The 21,899-nt window shown below is 37.5% G+C and overlaps 2 protein-coding genes and 1 non-coding gene across 6 annotated transcripts in view; 1 reads left to right on the forward strand and 2 right to left on the reverse strand.

Moving 5' to 3' along the window:
• Csnk1g1 (casein kinase 1 gamma 1) overlaps window positions 1-6,335 on the reverse strand; it is a 158,987-nt gene extending 152,652 nt beyond the window's left edge. For all 3 annotated transcript variants that reach the window (XM_076850930.1, XM_076850932.1, XM_076850929.1), the window contains exon 1: window positions 6,204-6,335. The gene's annotated coding sequence lies outside the window, so the exon portion shown is untranslated. The remainder of the gene's footprint in view (window positions 1-6,203) is intronic.
• A 2,134-nt stretch (window positions 6,336-8,469) lies between these two features.
• Pclaf (PCNA clamp associated factor) lies at window positions 8,470-19,489 on the reverse strand. 2 transcript variants are annotated; one of them, XM_076848623.1, is made up of 4 exons: window positions 19,408-19,489; window positions 19,007-19,087; window positions 16,994-17,156; window positions 8,470-9,326 (listed from the first exon to the last, which is right to left on the reverse strand). In XM_076848623.1, exons 1-4 carry the CDS (start codon window positions 19,451-19,453, stop codon window positions 9,281-9,283), a joined length of 336 nt encoding a protein of 111 aa, XP_076704738.1. In that variant the 5' UTR covers window positions 19,454-19,489; the 3' UTR covers window positions 8,470-9,280. The 2 variants fall into 2 exon arrangements, with proteins under 2 accessions (XP_076704738.1, XP_076704739.1); XM_076848624.1 differs by having other exon boundaries at window positions 8,470-9,345.
• On the forward strand, window positions 12,936-13,043 carry LOC143396035 (U6 spliceosomal RNA). Its single transcript, XR_013090928.1, has one exon. It is a non-coding gene; the product is annotated as a U6 spliceosomal RNA (small nuclear RNA).
• Window positions 19,490-21,899: the final 2,410 nt, after the last annotated feature.

Raw genomic sequence — 21,899 nt, forward strand, 5'->3', positions numbered from 1 at the left:
CTGTCACTGTAGACTACAAAAATTTTATTTAGTGAAAAACAAAATTTAAATCCCCTCGACATTTTCCTAGCAACTGGCTATTCCTCTGCTCACTGGCATCTGCATCAGAGAGTAATCTCTAGGAAATGGAGGAGACACCCAGCTGGGAAGCTATTTGACCACAGCTGTGGTTAGTAATTTATCAGAAGGGTTAAAATAAAATATGATGATTATCATGGATACTCAAGCACCAATAAATTTATAGTCAACAAGGAATATTTGCATCATTTATTAAAGTCAACAAGGAATATTTTGAAACTTATCAAGAGGGATGTAAAATATGTATGATATTTTCATTCTGAGGCCCAAACATTCTCAATGACCCCTTTTCTAGGCTAAGAAGTTAGAAAGTGTAAAGCAAAAGAAATCAATGTGGCTCTAATGCTATTATTCCTGGAAAATTCATGCAGCATTTTGATGGAGACAGCAACACTTGGAGCACTCTGTCTTACCCAGAACCAGAGAGGTGCTGCATCAAGGCTTCTATGGTGAGAAAGGCAATGGTTACTTTTGCACCCAGCTTCTCTGACCATGGTAAAAAACAAGAGAATATCCCTTCTCCAATTATGTCCATATCTCATTGTGATAAGTGAGAGATCATTAATTTGGGGGGCTGGGAATGTAGCTCAGTGGCAGAGCACTTGCCTAGCATATGCAAAGCATTGGTTTGATTCCTAGAACCACAAAAACAACAAACAATAAATATCATCCCTGGCAAACCAGCCTCCATCATAATTACGGGACCTACTTGAAGATTTTGGGTGAGGGCAGACTACAACGGTGTAGGGACAGTCCATCTGTCTTCCTACCTCACCAGAACATGCCTGCTGCAGACAAAGCATGACTCTTCTATCCAGATGGCTCTCTCTTCACTCTATTTCTGCAAAACCAGACTAATACGACTATATTTTCTCAAAGATGTCTGAGTCTTTCTGGTCGACGTTAAGTGCCAACTACTACAATCTTAGCAAGTTATGGTCTTTTCCAGTTCAGTAAATCCAATAGCCCATCTTCAGAATTTATTAAGATATTAAGATCCAAATTTCTCCAAGACACACACACACACATACACATACACACACACACACACACACACACACACACTATCTGAAGGTTAAATTCAAGTGGGCTTATCATTCAATAAAAAATCCTCAGTAGATGCTTTTCTTCTAGTTTTAAGATGTCAATAAAGCCTTATTATAATACCATCATATCCAATTTGTTTTAGCAACTTCTACCAACAAGTGGACCATTATAAGCACTACTGACAAAAAAGGTTTAAAATGTGAATGGCAATTAAAAGTATAAGAAGCTATGTAATATTCAGAGCTTGAGATAATCACCTTTAACCAATGCCTGACATTATCCTGTGTAATTTAATACAAAAATGCAAGTTCTTCAGTTACATGTTCACTGTTAGACTGATATATAGTTCAAAACTACTGGGGTTTTTTTCTGAAAAATAATTTGATGAATTCAAAGCCATAAAACATGGAAGGGGTGGGGAGAGAAGGAATCTGAAACAGATGGCATCTAATTTTTTTTTCAGAGTCCATCTTGAACACAATCCCAATAATGTAAAAATCCAATTTAGCTCTCTAAATAAGTAATCTATAAAACCATAAAATGGTAATTCTGAAGTAAATTCTTTCTGTTTTTAATCCTGTCTTCTCAAAGATTCTATATTAGGCAGAAATGAGTAGAGACAAGTTAGAAGTTAAAAGGAGAAAAACTATCATTTCGTAAATTTGAAAGTTTTCAGGAAAAATCTACTTCTAATATAAAGCCATTAAAGCAGTTTCTAAAAAAAAATCAGCAATATTAAAATCTAGTAATCATGTCAGTTTTTTCCTGATACACAAATGATTTAACTTTATTAGAAATTAAATAAGAGAACTGTGCTTTAAAATACAAATAAGCTCTGGAAGAGCAATCATTTGATTTGTGTGAAGAAAAAGCAGTATCTGGATTTTTTTTTTTTTTTTTTAACGTGCCATGCCCACAGTAACTCTCTTTCACTCCTGATTTGGCAGCACCCAAAATAAACTTTAAAAAAAAAAATCAACTAAGCTTTTTTCATTATGATTCTAGTCTATAGTATAAATGTGTGTGTGTGTGTGTATATATATATATACACACACACTGTATATGTATATACATGTTTTTATATACATAGGTGACATATGTGTGTGTGTATTTGGGTACGTACACACACACACACACACACACACACACACACACACGTCTCTTACCTAAATCTTTTACAGATCATCCAAGAGATAGAAACCAAGGGTAAGGTTTAGTCATTTTTAGATTTCCTGACAAGCAAATTCCATCACAGACAACTGCAAAGACCCTTGGAATCATCAGTCACATACTTGTCATGGAGAAAAGTATCATCCCTAACAGTCTCTAGTCATTGCATACAATTTAGATAGAACAATTTGCTGTAACAGCTAGTATCATTTCATAAAAATGAATGGATTATTAAAGTTTTATAAGATGATGGGGGGGGGAATGGCAGCATCTGATAACTTTATCAAAGCAAGATAATCTTACCTTAAGATTCAAAAATGATAAAAAATAATGATCCAAGAAAAGAGCAAAAAGCTTAGATATATACAAAAGGCTGGATCCTTAGAAGAGCCATTTTAAAAGTTGAATAACTGTAGCTGTAGCAAAACAATTTCAACTTCGTTTAAAAGAAAAATATAGGGGCTGGGGCTCAGTGGTACAGCGCTTGCCAAACATGTGCAAGGCACTGGGTTCGAACCTCAGCACCACATAAAAATAAATAAAATAAAGTTATTGTGTCCAACTACAACTAAAAACATATATTAAAAAAAAGATGGGGGGGCTGGGGATGTGGCTCAAGCGGTAGCGCGCTCGCCTGGCGTGCGTGCGGCCCGGGTTCAATCCTCAGCACCACATACAAACAAAGATGTTGTGCCTGCCGATAACTAAAAAATAAATATTAAAATTCTCTCTTTCTCTCTCTCTCTCTACCTCTCTCTCTCTTAAAAAAAAAAAAAAAAAAAAAAAAAGATGGGGCTGAGGGTGTAGCTCAGTGGTACAGCACTGGCCTAGCACGTGTGAGGCCCTAGGTTTGATCCTCAGCACCACATATAAATAAATAAAATAAAGGCATTGTGTCCAACTACACCTAAAAAATAAATATTAAAAAATAAATAAACCCCAACACTTTTTTTCAGACAAGAGTCTATTTAAATGAAACTCATCACAAATTTATCATATCTTTAAGAAAAAGAAAAAAAAAAAGAAAAACACTGGAAAAACACATTTAAAAATGACTAAATTCACACAAAACTCAAAAACCTCTCTGAAAAGTTAAATTACAAACTTTGTACCAACTTTTCAGGGAAAAAAAAAAAAAAAAAACTAACTATTTTTCCTACTAGGGACTGAAACCAGGCATGCTTTACCACTGAGCCACATCCCTAGCCCTTTTTATGTTTTATTTTGAGACGGGATCTTGCTAAGTTGCTGAGGCTGACTTTGAACTTGCCAACCTCCTACCTCAGCCTCCCCAGCCAATGGGGTTACAGGCATGTGCCCCCACCCCCAACACTTTTTTTTTTTTTTTTGACTAGAGTCTCCTTAAATTGCAGCAGCTATCCTTTAATTTGCCATCCTTCTTGCCTCAGCCTATCATGTCGCTGATATTACAGGTGTGCACCACCACACAAGGCTTAAAGTAAGTTATTTCTATTTCTTTATATTCCTTTGAGTATAAAGTACATGTACAATTTTTAAAATTACTTACTACAAGATCAAAAAAACTATCTTAGCTGGGTGCAGCTCAGAAGGCTGAGGCAGGATGATCTCGAGTTCACAGTCAGCCTTAGCAATGGGTGAGAGGCTAATCTACTCTGTGAGACCCTGTCTCTAAATAAAATACAAAAAAATATAGGGCTGGCAATGTGGCTCAGTGGTTGAGTGCCCCTGGGTTCAATCTCTAATAACAAACAAACAAAAAAAAATGTTAGCTGAACATCTTGAGATCTAATAGATCACATGTTACTATGATTTTAGATCCATAAAGCACACAAATATAAAGACCATACACTTCTTGATTTCCATGTTCTAATGAGAAATGACTTAAAGGTGGAAATTTATTCCATATCCATTTATTTTACAGATTAGTTATAAGAATTCTTTAGTTTTCCCAATACTTTAGTCTAAATCAGAGTCAAGCTATTAATGTTGATTGTAATCTTAAAATTACTACTACTTTCTATTTTTATGCTCCAATTTTAATTCTCTTTAAAGAAATGTGGTATTAATTATAATTACATACAGAGGCTGGGGATGTAGCTCAGTGGTACAATGCTTGCTTGTATGTGCAAGGCCCTAAGTTCATTGCTCAACAAGGCAAGAGGAGGCTGTAATTTAAATGTACTATCCCCCTTGTAATACTGGTAAGAATTGTACTAATTTTATTTATTTAAAAAAAAGAGGGGTGGCTGGGGAGGTGGCTCAAGCGGTAGCGCGCTCGCTTGGCATGCGTGCGGCCCAGGTTCGATCCTCAGCACCACATACAAAGAGTCGTGTCCGCCAAAAACTAAAAATAAATAAATAAATAAATAAATATTTTTTAAAAAAATTCTCTCTCTCAAAAAAAAAAAAAAAAAAAAAAAAAACCAGGCTGGGGAGATAGCTCAGTGGTAAAGCACCTGCCTAGCATGCAGGAGGCCCTGAGTTCAATCCCCATCACCATATAAAAAACAACAACAATAAAAAATGATGTTAAAAAAAACCCTGAGGACTGGGATTCTAGCTCAGTGATAAAGTGTTTGCCTCACACGTGTGAGGCACTGGGTTCGATCCTCAGCACCACATAAAAATAAATAAGTAAATAAAATAAGGATATTATGTACATCTACAACTAAAAAATATTTAAACAGAAAAGAGAAACCTGAGGATTTGCCCAAGGTCAACAATTAGCAAGCAGCACAGTGTGGGTTCAATCCCAGATTTATTTACCTCAAAGCCAATACTTCCACTTGACCACAATTATCTCCTTAAAAGATTAACACAGCTCAACAGCAGAGAATCTAGTCTCACCGAAAGTTCACGTATCTATTCTGAGACATGCATCACTAAACTACCTACAATTCAGTTAATGAAACAGAAATGAAAAGGATCTTTCTGCTTCATTTAAACTAGGGCAGGTTTACTGACAGGTAAGAAAGAGATTGGACAAGGCTTGCCTCAACATGTCTTTCCTAGACCTCTATATCCATACCGTTTTCCCAGTCTTCTTGTTTTTTGTCTCCCCCCCCCCTCCCCACCCCCGCCGCCAGGCAAGTACATCTACTACACAAGGCAATGTCCGAGTATGGGTGCTGGGTGCTTTTCAGAATCGCACTTTTTAAAGAAAATTTGTACCAGATATGTATCTAGCTGGAAGTCTTTCCAAACATCTGAAGTGTCATTTAGGGGCAACAAACCCAGTTCCACCCTCTTTCTTCTACACCGTGATGCTTGCCCACTTGGGGGACACTGATCCTGTAGGACGCTGAGGCAAGGGAACAGTAAAGGAAGGAGCGGGGGAAGCGCACGGAAGTTGGGTGGAGGGAGGTCTCATTACCCACTCTTCTGCCCCAGCTCTACCAAGGGCGGCTCCACTGTGCTCAGCCGAATCAGAACCCCCACAACCCCTGAAACCTCGCTGTCTCAGCGGGATGGGTAGGAGAATCCGGTAATGGAAAGCATGAGATTGCCCAAGCCACCCCGCCTAGTTCATACTCTCCTTTTGGCCCTAGATGATGCTCCCCCTTTTCAAAGCGAGCCTTCAGGTGGCAAACTCCGGGTCAGCACTGGCCAAAGTCTTCTGCCTAAGAAGGGGCACCTTCTCCGTCGGTCCCTAGCCCGCTACCCGAAACTATCCGCCAGCAGTGTCTCCCAGCCCCTCCATTCCGCCCACGCAACCCTCCACACGCCGCCTGCGCCCCACCCGGGATCCCAGCGTCCCCCTCCCCGACCTGGGTAAGAGCCACCCATCATCCCCTCACTCTCTCCCTCTCTCTCATTCTCTCTCTCTCTCTCTCTCTCTCTCTCTCTCTCACACACACACACACACACACAAAACACACTCCCTCAGACTCCAGCCTCCCGGACCCCGTCGAAGCTAGAGCAAGTACCTGGAACGGGCATGCACTGGGGCTCAAAAGGAGCGGGCGCGGTCCCCTCCCGGAGGCGCCGAGTGCTTCTCTACCCACCCGCAGCTGTAGCTTCTCTTTCCCAAGAGCGGGAGGGAGGAGAGGAGGCGGAGGGGAGGGGGAAAGTAAGGAGCCGAGGGGCGGCAGCAGCCGAACCGGAACCACTAGCACTGACCCCTCCCACGGCCAGGAGCCCTCGGAGTACCCTGACGCTCTTGATAGGCAAACCTAGAGCAGGCACGGAGAAATTGACACCACCACTTCCGGGTCATCCCCGCGGCAGCCCCTCCTTAGCAACAGCGTGGGGTTGCTAAGCGGAAGTGCCTCCAAAGCGCCCACCCACCCTCATATCTTTTGGGACTACCTGGTGGTAGGCTGTGAGAGTTCTGCTCTGCTTTGGTAACACCCTCTTACCTTCTTCTCAAGAATTTAGTTCGAGGAAATGCCTCGCTGCCAGAGGCAGTAAGCCCATGCCGCTTTTCCCTTCAGCCATTCTGGGTCATCAGCCCCCACCAACTGCATACACCAGCTCCCTTCTGCTCTGAGCCCCAGGCTGACTAAGTGGCTTCTCTTAAAGCTCTTCTTACTGGTCCCTTGCTGGAGTTACTTTCTGGAGATTTAGCAAGCATCTCCCTCTTGTGGATTTCCCTTGTGTTTCAGCTGGATTTTTAAAACCTTCAATGTGAAAGCTTTTTGATAGACTTCGTTCTCCTGTGATAGTTCCTGAAGCCAAATGGTGAGCAAAGTTTTGTCTTCACCTTTTTTTTTTTTTTTTTTAAGATTGCACGTATTTGTTTATGGTCTAGAAACAACCTTGCTAAATTAAAGGGGAGGGGAGAGAATGGATGTAAATCCTCAAAAGAGCAAAGAAAAGGCCAAAGGAACCCCATAATCAATTTGGTAATGAGAAACATATCTAATCCTCCACTCCGAATAAACGCTCATACCTACACTGTGAAACATTGAAACATACTACATTGAAACATTTCAATAAGACATCTCATTTATTCTATATTAGGGTAGTTTGGGGTTTAAAAATAATCCTTTTTATAAAAATAACTATCAGGCGCGGTGGCACACTCCTGTAATCCCAGAGGCTCAGGAGTCTGAGGCAGGAGGATCGAGAGTTCTAAGCCAGGCTTAGCAAAAGCGAGGTGCTACGCAACTCAGTGAGATCCTGTCTCTAAATGAAATACAAAATAGGGCTGATGATGTGGCTCAGTGGTCGAGTGCCCCTGAGCTAAATCTCCGGTCCCCCTACACCTAAGAAAACCCCCTCATCATTATAGTAATTAAATATTCAGAGAAAATGAGTAAAAATCTTGTCTTTCCTATCTTGAATAGGTCTGCTTAGATGCAGTACAGCAAGAGGGTAACTTCTAAATTTTTCTCTTCATTAGCAGTGAATACACTTGCAATTGCAGTCTTCAGTTTTGTCGGTCATGATAACCTCAATCACTGATACTGTATTCTTGTCCACCTGAGCTAGGACAGACAGGAAATAGCTTTGGTAACTTGGAAGAAATTCCAGGTCTAATGGGTTCCAGAATGCATGAGACAGTGTTAAATTGATTTTCCTAGGCAGTCAATTCAGCAAAGCCAGTTAGGAAATTATTTCAGGCTCAAATGTCTCAGTACATCTAAAACATTCCCACTCCTGCCAAGTACATATGCACATTTGAGAACACACACACACCCTACTTCAAAGCATATCCAGTAATTAATTATTCTTTAAAAACCTGGTTGAAGCTGTTGTAGTGGTGCATGCCTAGGAGGAGAATGGCAAATTCAAAGCCAGCCTCAGCAATTTAGTTTTTTTTTTTGTATATATATATATATATATATATATACACACACACACACACACACACACACACACACACATATAATGATCATATATACGTACACACATAAACATATATGTATATATATACACACACACATGTACATATGTGTAGTGTGTGTGTATTCCCAATTCAATAACATTCCGTTTAACATCCACTTCTAAAAGACAAAGCAAAAAATATAATATACAATCTACAATCATCAGGTATCAGTTTGGAAGTTGATAAAATCAGATTTTGCATTTGGAAGGAATAAAATTGAAACGTTTGGTCAGGCATTAATTCAGGAAGCACACAAATGGATGTGTATTGTGAAAATAAGTAGTCTTTTATTTCAAATTTCAGAAAACATGCCTGTTAAAACATGGTTAATTTTGAAAATTGACAGCTTGTCAGTATGCAAAAAGTGTGCTAGGAAAGCAAGAACATCAATTAACAAGTAGTATTATACCCACTTCTTCAGTAAATATTGAGAAATGCAGTGAATGCTCTAAGGACTTTAGACACAGCTGTGGGTTTATGGCATGATTTGCCTGTCATATTTTATTGATTTCCAACTTTAAAAGTATAAATGCAAAGGGTAATATTTTTTGATACTGAATCAAATATCCAAGAAAAATTCCTCCCTATTAATGTGGCTTATCGAATCTTTTTTCCTTATTCTATGCTAGAATTTTGTCTTTTTGTTGTTTTAACTGTCCTTAACTTTTTCCACATCCATCCAAATTTACTCAAGAGGGCATTTTTGGCCCCCTTTCCGAAAAAATGACAGAAACTAAATTTAATTAATACTGATTTTTTTTTTCATGTGCAAAACTCTAACTCTGCTTTTTAAAGCAAATAAAGGGAATAAAAACATAGCATAATTTCAATGCCCAAATGTCAGTATAAATGGCATCAGTACAAAGATGTAAACAAATCTCAAATACAGGACATTAGTAATTGGAACATCATGCACTGATTTAATATTAGCAAGAACAAGAAGCTTTATAACAGGAAAAAGAACCAACATAGTGCATTAAAATTGAATATTAACCTAAGTAACCGTAATTTTACAAATTCTCCAATTTCATAACTTGCTTTTCAACAAACTTTAGCCTCATTTTTTAAATCAAATACCTACTCAGCAAAGCTTACTGAACAAACATATCTATGCAAATTTATACCCTAAAATACCAGAGTAAACAGGAGACATTATTCAAAGATGAATAAGTTCTATTCTTTTTCATCATCTGTGTGGTCAGGTTGCAAAGGACATACTCTGTAGAAAGAACAGAGAACTTTAGTAGTCACCTAAGTATCAATCCTTTAAAAAAATTAGTAAAAAACATACAGAAATCAGGAACAGTAATTTTATTTATTTGTTTAAGTCCTTTTTTTTAATTTGTAGGAATAATAATTAATAATGTAGTGGCTGTGGTCAAGACGTGCCAGAAATGAAAGAAAATTTGACTTCATTGACAAATATGTATAAATTTCAAGTACTAGTGCAACACAATTTGTAGCAATTTCTTTGCCTCTTATTTTGCAGAATCAATATTTCCCATTTAGAATGTTGCAATTTTTATTTACAGTGTCTCATTCCTATAGCATCTTTTTTTTTTAAGGTTAAGTAAATTGATAAATAGAATATAATCTATCAGTAAAAACTTCATGATAGGTCTGGGGATGTGGCTCAAGCAGTAGCGCGCTCGCCTGGCATGCGTGCAGCCCGGGTTCGATCCTCAGCACCACATACAAACAAAGATGTTGTGTCCGCCGAAAACTAAAAAATAAATATTAAAATTCATTCTCTCTCTCTCTCTCTCTCTCTCTCTCTCTTTACAAAAATAAATAAATAAAAACTGCAAAAAAAAAAAACAAAAAACTTCATGATAGATAGGTGCAGTGTTGCAATTGCATGATCCCAATTGCTTGGGAGGTAGAAGCAGGAAGTTTAGGAGTTTGTGGACAGCATTAGCAACTTAGCAAGACCCTGCCTCAAAATAAAAATATAAAGTGTGGGCTGGGCGGGGGTTGTGGCTCGTTGGCAGAGCGCTTGCCTAGCATGTATGAGGCACTGGGTTTGATTCTCAGCACCACATAAAAATAAATAAAGGACCATCAACAACTAATAAAATATTTTTAAAAATATATAAAGTGGGGGCTGGGGATGTGGCTCAAGTGGTAGCGCGCTTGCCTAGCATGCGTGCAGCCCGGGTTCGATCCTCAGCACCACATACAAACAATGATGTTGTGTCCACCAAAAACTAAAAAAATAAATAAATAAATATTAAAATTTAAAAAAAAAAAAATTTTATATATATATATATATATATATATATATATATGTGTGTGTGGGGATATAGCTCAGTGGTAAAGCATGCTCCCTAGGTTCAATCTCCAGTATTGAAAGAAAAGAAAAAAACAAAACTTTGTAATAATCCTGGCCAATAACACATGCCTATTATCGCAGCTACTCAAGAGACTAAGGCAGTTCCAGGCCAGGACAACTTGGTGGGACCCTGTTCCAAAATAAATAAAAGGGTTGTAACCCAATAGTAGAGTTGTTGTGTTTGTTGTTGTTGTTGTTATTTTGTTTTGTACCAGGGATTGAATGCAGGGATGCTTAATCACTGAGCCACATTCCCAGTCCCTTTTTTTTTTTTTTAATGAGGTAAGTTTTTTTTTAATTTTATTTATTCATTTATTTTTTTAATTATTTTTTAGTTTTTAGGTGGACACAATATCTTTACTTAATTTTTATGTGGTGCTGAGAATCGAACCCAGTGCCTTATGCATGCTAGGCAAGCCCCATCATTTATTTTTTATATGCGTTGAGGATTGAACCCAGGACCTCACATGTCCTAGGGCAAGTGCTCTGCTACTGAGTCACAACCCCAGCCCCGTTTTTTATATTTTATTTAGAGACAGGGTCTCGCTGAGATGCTTAGGCTGACTTTAAACTTGGAATCATCCTGCCTGCAGCCTCCCAAGCCACTGGGATTACAGGCATGCAGGGCACCCAGTTTAGTAGTAGACCTCTTGCCTAGCACGCATGAAGGTTTGGGTTCAGTCCCCAATACCATTAAAAAAAAAAGAAAAAAGAAAGAAAGAAAAGTAATAATAAAAAGCAAAAAATTAAGCAGTTCACTTGAGCAGAGGAAACAAATTTGTTAACTTATGGTTGTCATAGTTTTTAAAAAATAATTTACATTATCCCAAAGCCATTCATATTTACTCTTTTATAAAGAAAAAGTCAATTAAGAATTTAATCATAAATCAAAAATTTTATTTTAGAGATGGAAAAGATTTGTGACACCTATTTAAAGATTTTAGTTTTCAAATTCGATCCAGTAAGCCTGAATGATCATAGAACTGGGTACCAAAAGAAGGAAGCTAAAATGAAGGTAACCAGACATTGTATAAGATTATCATTGCTTGTGTAGGGATGCATGCATATACCTCCAGTGACTCTGCAAAGTTCAAGACCAGCCTGAGCAATTTAGTGAGGCTGTAAGGAATTTAACAAGACCCTGTCTCAAAAGAAAAATAAAGAGGGCTAGCAATGTAGTTCAGTGATAAGTGCCTGTGGGTTCAATTCCCAGTACAAAAAGAAAAAAAAAAAAAAAAGATGATTATCATTGCTTCATATAGCCTTCATATAGCCTTCATGTAGGCTATGCTGGAATTTAAACCAAGTTAACTAATGAATGCTATTATGACCTAAACTTCCTTTTCATATGGTCTAGTTTAATTAGGCATCATAGTTCTGTTCAAGATTTAAGCAGAAGCTGGGCATGGTGGCACACTCCTATAATCCCAAGGGTTTAGGAGGCTGAGGCAGGAGAATTTGAACTCAAAGCTAGCCTCAACAATTTAGCAAGGCCCTAAGCAATTTATCAAGACTCTATATCAAAATAAAATATAAAAAGGGCTGGAGATGTGACTTGATAGTTAAGTGCCCCTGGAACAAAAAGAAAAAAGATTTAAGCAGATATTCTCTTGATTCTGACTTTCTATGTGCAATAGATGGGAGTTTACCCTGCCTATAGGAGAAAATAAGACCACATGAGTAACCATATTTCAAAATATTACTTTGAAGGTTCATATTCTTTCTAATAAACTATTTCAATAAAGGAATAATTTTAACTGTCTTAAACAAAGTCAAATCTAAGAAAGGGGCCTAAAGAAATAATGTAAACCTGTATTAACTACATTTATGGCACAGATTTTATTATACCATGGATTAAAGTTATTTGAGAATATATGTATAATTTCTTTCCATATGGTGGAAAACTGAAATATAGGTTTACTCCTGTATTATAGCCAAAATTGGCTGTCTTGCCAAATTATTTTATTTCCTAATGTTGTTAAGTCAAACAATTCAAAAGGATTAAAGTATATTCTAGAGGTAATCTTGACTACTACACCTTGTTAATTTAGAATAAGAAAGAACAAGGAAGAATGATAGCAATGAGGAGAAACAAAAAGAGAGGATCATGAAAACAAACCTATTATTATTGGTGATTTCTTTTTTGTGGGTGGTAGTACTAGGAATTGAACCCATGGCCTTAATGCATGCAAGGTAAGCACTCTACTGAGCTATATCCTAGCTGGAAAACAAACCTACTAAAAAGCTTGGTGGCTCATGCATATAATCCCAACTATTCGGGAGGTTGAGACAGGAGATATCCAAGTTCAAGGCCAGTCTCAGCAACTTAGTGAGGCCTTAAACAACTTAGGGAGTCCCTGTCTCAAAAAAAAAAAAAAAAAAAAAAAAAAAAAAAGGGTTGGAATGTAGCTCAGTCATAAAGCACCCCTGGGTTCAATCTCTAGTAACCAAAAAATTTTTTAAAAGATTGATGGTTGATTTTTATTGAAATAAATTATGTGCTTGCTTCAGCCACACATATACTGAAATTGGAACAATGCAGAGAAGATTAACATGGCCCTACACAAATATGACATGCAAATTCAAAAGCAAATAAATAAACAATCATAATAGTGTTATTTTGTTTTGGGGGGGTATCAGGGATTGAGCCCAGGGGCAGTCAGCCACTAAACCACACCCCCAGCCTACTTTGTATTTTATTTAGGGTCGGGCTCACACTGAGTTTAGCCGATCTCCATTGCTGAGGCTGGGTTTGTCACCAAGCCTGGCCCTAAGCCCTTCTTAAAACATTTTGAGAAGGGTCTCACTAAGTTGCTGAGGCTGGCCTCAATCTTATCTTCCTGCCTCAGCTTCCTGAGTAGCTGGGATTGCAGGTGTGCTCTTCTCTAGCAATTATTTTGTTCTCTTTCAGCCCTTTATTTTTATTTAGTTTGTATTCAATGTAAATCAATTCAAAACACAATGTACTATCCATACCAGATGTACAGTGTTAACTATGAAGCAAGAGCAAGTTTCGTTCACATATACCACAGGTTGAGATCTGTTGGATCTGGTAGATTCTAAAAATGGCTTAAAACTTTTTAAAACTGCTGTAGCCATAATGAATATTGGAACAGCTAAGGGTCAATGTATGACTGTGTGAACCAGATTTCATGCAGTGTCTGTTCCTAAAAAGGTTATGTACATTGAGGCAGTTGTAAAAGTTTTTCTTTCTAGAATCAAGTCCAATTAAGGCTTAGAACTAAGTCTTAACTACCTAAAAGTATAAACTAATACAGAAAGTGTTCCAAATGTAGCTATTCTGATCTACAGAAGTTTTTTTAAAAGTATTTACAGAAAGAACATTAAAAAAAAAATTGTGAACTTAATGGGATTTCCAATCTTCATTTCCCAAATACATTATTTTTGTCTACTTCATGTTTGCCTCTTATTTTCAAGATTTATCAAATATCTCTTTGAGTCATAAATTTTCAATTATATGCAAATATAATTATTCAATATATGCAAAATAAAAAGTAATGTTGTAAGATGGGTTTAAGTCAGTATACTTCTGTTCTTCTGAATGAAGTATGGTAGCTAATGAATGACCCTTTTATTGAATGGTTACATGTGCTAAGAAATGCTTACCAATTATTTTAAGTATACATGCAACTCTTACTCATTCTTGGATTTGGAATAGATTCCAATCTATCCTTTTCCTGGATACAATTAATACAAAGAAAGTTAATGTCAAGCAGGAATGTAGCTTAATGGTAGAGTGCTTGCTTAGCGTTCGCAAGGCCCTGGGTCCAATCTACAGCACCAAAATAAAAATAATAAATAAATAAGAATAAAAAATTAGGACTAAAACAAAACAAGAGAGGGGCTGGGGTTGTGGCTCAGTGGCAGAGTGCTTGCCTAGCATGCAGGAGGCCCTGGGTTCGATCCTCAGCACCACATAGAAATAAAATAAAGAGGGGCTGGGGATGTGGCTCAAGCGGTAGCGCGCTTGCCTGGCATGCGTGCGGCCTGGGTTCGATCCTCAACACCACATACAAACAAAAATGTTGTGTCCACCAAATACTAAAAAATAAATATTAAAAAAAATTCTAAAAAAAAAAAGAAATTATGCAAAAAGAAATTTAAAAAAAAGAAATAAAATAAAGATATCATGTCCACCTAAAACTAAAAAATAATTATTGAAAAAAATAATAATTTCCACTAACACCTGATGGTTCTTTCCAACATACATATAAGTCAAGAAATCTTTTTATATTGCCTAGTTATTTTACAGCCTTCTAGATTTAGTGAGCCAAAATGAAAACTGAATTTCCCTTCCACAGGTCATTCTTGTCTCTAGAACAAAGTAACATAATTCTCTTCAAGGTAGTTTTTAAAGTCCATATTTCTTAAGCCACATTAAAAAAAAAAAAAAAAACAAAACTGTTAAGTAATTTTTGATGTCGACTTTCTCCTTTGTCTTGTACATGAAACTCCAGCAGATTTAATATTGGCATTCACTATTTAGTTAAATCCTTCAGATGATCTTCAAACCATCCCAGTTTGGACTCTCAAGATTTTCTGTGTTGATAAAATGAGTGGAATTAGCAGACATGATGAACACCTGTTGTTGTTGTTTTTCCTACCAAGACAGACTTCCAGATGCCATTTGGATTGAGATTTAAAAATATGAGTTGGAGAACTGTAGATTTTTCTTAGTCTATTCTCTCAGTAGTAGAGATGTAGAAGGGTAAGTAAGACCATGAGAAGACTGGCTATAGTCTTTATAGCGCTGGAGGTGGTTGCGGTGGTGGGCTTTGTGGTTTCATAATAGGTAGCACCTGGTGTGCTAGTTAAAGGAACAAATGAATTAATCTGCATGGGTAGGAGCAGTACCAGAAGCAGCAGCCCCAGACTGAGCCTGGCCACCATCCTCTTACCCTTGTGTGTCCAACCTGCTGCTTTTGTAGGCTGGAGGGTCTCTGAATTCCTCACTGGTATGAAAGTAGCAAACCACGCCTTATATTCAAATGGCATCACAATGATGGTGAAAAGATGCCACACCTTTCCTTATCCAGTCAAATACTTTGTTTTTGAAAGTTTTAAAACATTTAAAAATTGTTGCCTGGACCCCATTATTGACATTATTAAAAATTGAAAAAAACAGGTTTCAGGTTTTTTTTCCAAGTAGCATTATCTTTTTTCTAGTTATTAAAAGTGACTTGTTAGCCTGGGGTTGTGGCTCAGCAGTAGAGTACTTGCCTAGCACGTGCAAGGCTCTGAGTTCAATCCTCAGCACCACATAAAAATAAATAAAATAAAGATATTGTAGCCAATTACAGTTAAAAAAACTATTTTGAAAAAAAAGTGACTTGTTGGTTGGAATTTGTTAGTATAAGAGGTTTTTATTCAGAGATCATTGTTACTAATATTTGTTATATTTTCATACAGTACAAATACATGGTTTAGATTTTACACAGCAAGGATTGTATCCAGAATTTTTTCTTAACATTTATCATGAGCATTTTCCTGTCATTAAAAGCATAGTTTAATTAGCTTTTTAAAAAGTTTGCAGAGGTTGGGGATATGGCTCAGTTGGTTGAGGGCTTACCTTGCATGCACAAGGCCCTGGGTTCAATCCCCAGCACCACACACACAAAAAAAAGTTTGCAAGCTAGTTGTTTGTGGTAGCTCTTAATCCTAGCTATCTAAGAGGCTGAAGCAGAAGGACATCAATTTTGAGGCCAGCCTTGGCAATACAGTGAGACTCTTATCTCAAAAGAAAAGAAAAGAAAAGAAAAGAAAAACTTTGCACATTGAACTCTATATATGTATAATTTTATCCCTGTTTTGTTTTGAAATATTCTTAAGTACTTGTAGAGAAGTTGTCAAGATAATATACCATAGTATCTGCCTTGGTTGTTTCTATATGGATATTTCTATATTTTTCAACTTTTTTACATTTTATATTTCTTGGGGAAGTTGAACTAGTATTTTGTTTTGTTTTGTTTTGGTGCTGGAGTTTGAACCTAGGACCTCGTGTATGCTTTTTTTTTTTTAAATTGTTGATGGACCTTTATTTTATTTATACGCGGTGCTGAGATTCGAACCCAGGGCCTCACACATGCTAGGCAAGCACTCTACCACTGAGCCACGATTCCAGCCCCTCGTGTATGCTAAACACAGGCTCTACCACTGAAGTATACTGTCAGCCCCAAACTGGTAGTTCAGGAGGCTAAACAGAATTCAAGCTAAATAAACCAACATGGAAACTGCCTTTCAAAAAAAGTCTAAAGAAAAAAGACAGTGAAAATTAAAGAATAAAGAGTGTAAGTTCACAGTTAATGCAGCACTTACCTGCATAGGAACAGATTCTCCTTGGAATAAGAAAAATAATACTTTTGATGATGTTTAAAATTTTGGAGTGATTTATATTAAGGAAGTAGTTCAAGTTTTTAAAAAAACTTTAGTTTTTATATTTAGCTTGAAGAGAAACTTTAAAGTTATTCAATGTCTCATTCATCCTTTATTTTCAAGAGTATATTTTCTTTATATTCCAGAATATAAAAACTTACTTTCTCTTTGCTTTTCCTAAGCCACTGCTTCCTGGCTCTTCAGGAATCCGATTCTCCTTTTCAGAATCTTTAGGGGACAGCCTAAAGAATTCTCCAATTCCTTTCTGCCACTTGGGAGTTGGACGTACACAAACTGGATTTCCTCCTGCATACTTATTTTCAGCTGTAAAATATAAACAGAACTAAATAAGAACTAGGAATCCAACCACCATTCATTAAAAAAACTTAATTCTTTCTTTCACTTCAAATTCTCAAAGGTATAAGGGATATTACATCCATCTTAAAAAACTAGAAAAAGTGACACAGGAAAGCTATAATCAGACAATAAACTCAGTTTGATAGTTTGATCCTAGAAAAAAATCAGTAACAATTTTTAAAGCTGGAAAATCTTTTTCATATTTGTCCATGAGCAGAGCTATCAAACAGTATTATGTACTGTCATACAATATTTGATACACTTTTTCCTAACATAAGGTATCACCCTTTAGAATAAATCACCAGAATTTTATTTAATAAGATCATTTAGTCTGGGCACAGTGGCCCATGCCTATAATCTTAGTTCAGAGGCTGAGGTAAAAGGATCACAAGTTCAAAGCCAGCTTCAGCAATTTAGCTTGACTCTGTCTTGAAATAAAAATAAAAAATGTAGCTCATTGGTAGATCAACCCTGAGTTCAATTCCCAGTACCAAAAGACAGGAAAAAAATAAGGACATTACCAATTTCAAACATTTACTGGAAGTAAAGATAGAGATATGTAAAACATTATAAAAGGTGCATTTGTTCAAAGCATTCATTAAGGGCCTAACTTCAGTTGGCTCTGGTGATTCAGCAGTGTTCCAAAGAATGGAATGTGGCCCTAATGGAATTTATTCTAATGGTACAGGTTGTAAGATAATCTCAAAAAATTCATCTTCTTTCAAATGTTTTGACCACTATTCCCTTTTTTAAAAAGATTTTTTTAGTTGTTGATGGACCTGTATTTTTATATATTTATATGTGGTGCTGAGAATTGAACCCAATGCCTCACACATGCTAGGCAAGTGCTCTACCACTCAGCTACACCCCAGCCCTACTATTGCCTTTTATCTGAAGAGACTGAAATAATAAATATTTCCTAAGAAAGTGTTTGGAAAAGGAGGAAATTTGAGTTGACTTAAAAATCCATGAAGTCTTCAACAGTGCTCTCCTTTCTGTTTGTAACTAAACCTTGTGGAATTAATCTTCCTGCCTGTTCAATTTTCTACTGAAAGGAAAGAGGCACCAGATGGCAGGACATTTTCTCATCCTCTCCACATGCAGAGGAGCAGTGTGAAGCTATTTCCCTTGCCTTGTTACACTCCTACTCACCCAAAAGCAGTATCAGGAGCTGCAAAGTTAGAAAACACACACAAACACCACACTCAAAAAAGACAGAGGAGGGGAAGGGAGTGAGGGATAGAGGAAGAAAGGAAGGAAAGCAAAAGCAAAGGCAGAAAAAGTATTTATACTAAGACAATGTAAGCCTGACTAAGGGGCACACACCTCTATTCCCAGTGAACTGGGAGGTTGAGGCAAGAGGATGGCAAGTCGAGGCCAGCCTGGGCAACTTAGCCAGACACTGTCTCAAAATTAAAAAAAAAAAAAAAAAAAAAAAAGAAGAAGAAGAAGAAGAAGACGACGACAATGTAGTTAGCATAGTCAATCATTATCCTAAATCTAGTGAAGAGGTACTTAAATAGTTTCTAAAAGAAAAAGCCAACTGTCAATAATAAACACTAAACAACAACAACAACAAAAAATAGGTTTGAAGATAAATCTGGGTCCCCATCTCAAGGCTTGAGATTCAGTTCCATGAGACACTTTTTTCCATACTCTAGCCCCCTAATAGGCCAAGGCCCCCTCAAAGGATAGGGAAGAAAGGCCTGAGAATCTCTAATAAAATTCCAAAGTGGGTCAGGGCTGTAGTGCCAAACCTGATCCTCTTTTAGGAGGCGTCCTCTTACTCAAGGAGCTTGCAGCAGGGCGCTTCTTACCTTTCCTTGATGAAAGCGATGTAGAATTAGTAGCAGAGGTGGAGGAACCAAGGATCTTTCTCGGGGCTCGAGAAGCCACCACTGCAAAGAGAGGCGAGGAGGGGAGCATTCAGAAAGAGGCAGGAAGGTTTTGATACCTTGTCTCGCCACATTCTCACCACAATCCCGGACCCTAGCAGCTTCAGGAGAACAGCCCAGAGATCCAGAACAGCAGGATGGCCTTCCCTTGTCCCTCCAGCTGCTTCCTCAAGGTAAAGGGGACTGGTGGCTGCTTCCTGGCTGGCTGGAGTTTGGGTGTGCCGGGCCCAAGGGAGCCAGGGCATCTCGCCACCCGGGGACACGCTACCAGGAGAAACCCCTCTCCACCCCTTGCTGTCCACTATGGCGCTGGATCCCTTCACCTTTTCTGTAGGTGCCTGGGACGCTGTCTGCTTTAGTTCGCACCATGTTCAAACGGGAGGAGATGAGAAAAACGTCCGGGCCGATGAGGTTCACAAGACAAGGACCTAAAAAAAAAAAACAACTCTCCCGCCACCGTTTATATTAATGTCTTTCCCGCGCTCCACAAGACTCTCGCGAGCTGTGGTTCCCCATTGGTTCTGTTCTTTAACCCCAAACCAATCGCTGGAGCCCAGGGGTGACATCGGCGAGGCTTAATGCAGTGCTGGCCAGTCCATCAACTCACAGGGGCTTGTGATTCGCACCAGCGCCAGGTGGGCGGTGCCCGGACACTTTCCCGGGTTACTTGATGTGTTATTGCTAAGATTCTGAAGTAGGTAAATGGGCCTGTTTATAGAAACGAAATAAAACAGCAATGACAGAAAATTACATTTCTTCAAAAAAATACATAGGGTTAAATACACAATGATTGACTTCTGGAAACAAAACCTAAAATTAAGCGGATTTTTGGACACAAATCAAAATAAGAATTTTGAGAGCTTTCAAACCGCAAGCATGACTTATCTATATCATTCATGTCAAAACAATTCTATGGGATTGGGAAAAGGAAACTAATATAATTTTTGACAGTCTTTTGGTTTTAGGATCATGTGAGATTAAAAAAAAAAAAAACACTGGGTGAATTGTATATACATACACACACGAAGAGAAATAATAAAATGCCTTTCTGAAAAAAAATCTGCCAAATGTGTTAAAGGCTAGATAGAATAGGGAAGTAATAAATTTTCTCTATCCCTATGTTTATCTTCTAATTACAAAACCCTCAGAAAATGATTTTCACTCTGAATATCTGTGCATAAAAAGTAGGATCAAATGAATGTGATGTGGGGTATATTCTGTTAATTGTTCATTTGAAAGGCAACTCTGGAGAGTGTGAGCACAGCATTAATTTGTTCCAAAGAATTATGCTTGAGGTTTTTTGTTTTGTTTTGTTTTTGCAATGCTGAGGATCAAACCCAGGTCCTCTCACATCTAGGTAAATGTTTTAGCACTAGGCTACATTCCAGGAGAATGGATATGCTGGAATTAAAAAAAAAAAAAAAAAAAAAAAAAAAAAAAAAAAAGGCTACTCACTACTTTAACAGCCATACTGCATTATAGAATTAGAGGAGTTAAACAATAGATTAAATTAACATTCTAACAGATTAAATTAACTTTATAATAGTAGGAAATGTATTCGCAATTAATTACCTGAGTTTTATCTTAACCCTGGGGCCTAAGATTGCAGACACCTTTGTAATAGAAAAATCAAGAAGCCTCAGGATATGCTCTGTTGTCATCAAGTTCCATCTCAATTCACTCTGGTAAAATGCCATTCTTTCCTTTTCAGTTAAAATCCTCTCTTCCCAGGGGTTAAGGAAGTTGAGGCGGGAGGGTCAGCAATTTAGCAACCTCAGCAACTTAGAGAGGCCCTATGCAACTTAAAGAGATCCTGTCTCAAAATAAAATATAAAAAAGGGCTGGGGATGTGCTCAAAAAAAAAAAAAAAAAAAAAAACCTTCTACATAGGGCTGAATTGAATTCACATATCAAATTCCTACAAAGATTGGATCTACCTACAGTCTTTTTTTCCTATTCTACAGGCCAATTAAATTTCTAGAGAGAATTTCATATGTACCTTTTCCTATAGAGGCTGTCTACGTATTACTATTGCTATAGTTGTGTTTATATGTCTTTTGGGGAGTGGGCACGTGCTGGAAGTCAATCCTATATGCTAGGCAAGCACTCTTATCAATGAGTTACATCCCCTGCCCTATATGTCTTTTTAATACTATGACAATGAAGAATGCATGTTAGATAAAAAAAATAAAGTCATGCCTACTAAAATTATTTTTCTTTTATGTTTTTATTGGTACATTATATACATAATGATGAAATGTGTTATATTGTGTGTATCTACAATATAATTTGACCAGTATCACTGCCTAGGATTTTCCCCCTCCCTCCCCACTACTAAAAATTCTAAGAGAAATATTTGCTTTGGAGAAGTACTTCTCCTTTACAATTCATGAAACAGAGAACTATGTGATGTGAAAAATATTGTTAAACGTGTGAATGCAATTTCTACTTAAATTTGTACCAAAGTATATCTTTGGTGTGCATGTTTATGTTTATGTGTGCAGGCAATAGAACCCAGGGCTGCTGGGCATGGTGGTGCAAGGCTGTAATCCCAGTGATTTGAGAGGCTGAGGTAGGATGATCACAAAGTTGAGACCATCTTCATCAACTTAGTGAGACCATCTCTCAAAATAAAAAATAAAAAGGGCTGAGGATGTGGCTTAATGGTTAATCACCTGGTATTCAGTCCTCAGTACCAATAAGAAAAAAAAAAAAAAAAAATGACCCTAGGGCCTTGTTAAGGAAACTTTCTACAACTGAGCTACACCTCCAATCCCAAAGAATATATTTAAGTCATATTAACTGGGTGTGCTTG

This window comes from Callospermophilus lateralis, chromosome 3 (assembly GCF_048772815.1).
Source record: "Callospermophilus lateralis isolate mCalLat2 chromosome 3, mCalLat2.hap1, whole genome shotgun sequence".
NCBI lineage: Eukaryota > Metazoa > Chordata > Mammalia > Rodentia > Sciuridae > Callospermophilus > Callospermophilus lateralis.

Excerpts from the sequence above, each read along its gene's own strand:
- Pclaf (XM_076848623.1), bottom strand. The coding sequence starts at position 19,453 with ATGGTGCGAACTAAAGCAGACAGCGTCCCAGGCACCTACAGAAAAG. Across the intron at positions 19,088-19,407 it reads CCCAGGCACCTACAGAAAAG|TGGTGGCTTCTCGAGCCCCG; the intron begins GTGAAGGGATCC and ends CTCTCTTTGCAG. Across the intron at positions 9,327-16,993 it reads TTAGGAAAAGCAAAGAGAAA|AGTATGTCCTTTGCAACCTG; the intron begins GTAAGTTTTTAT and ends TTCTTTCTACAG.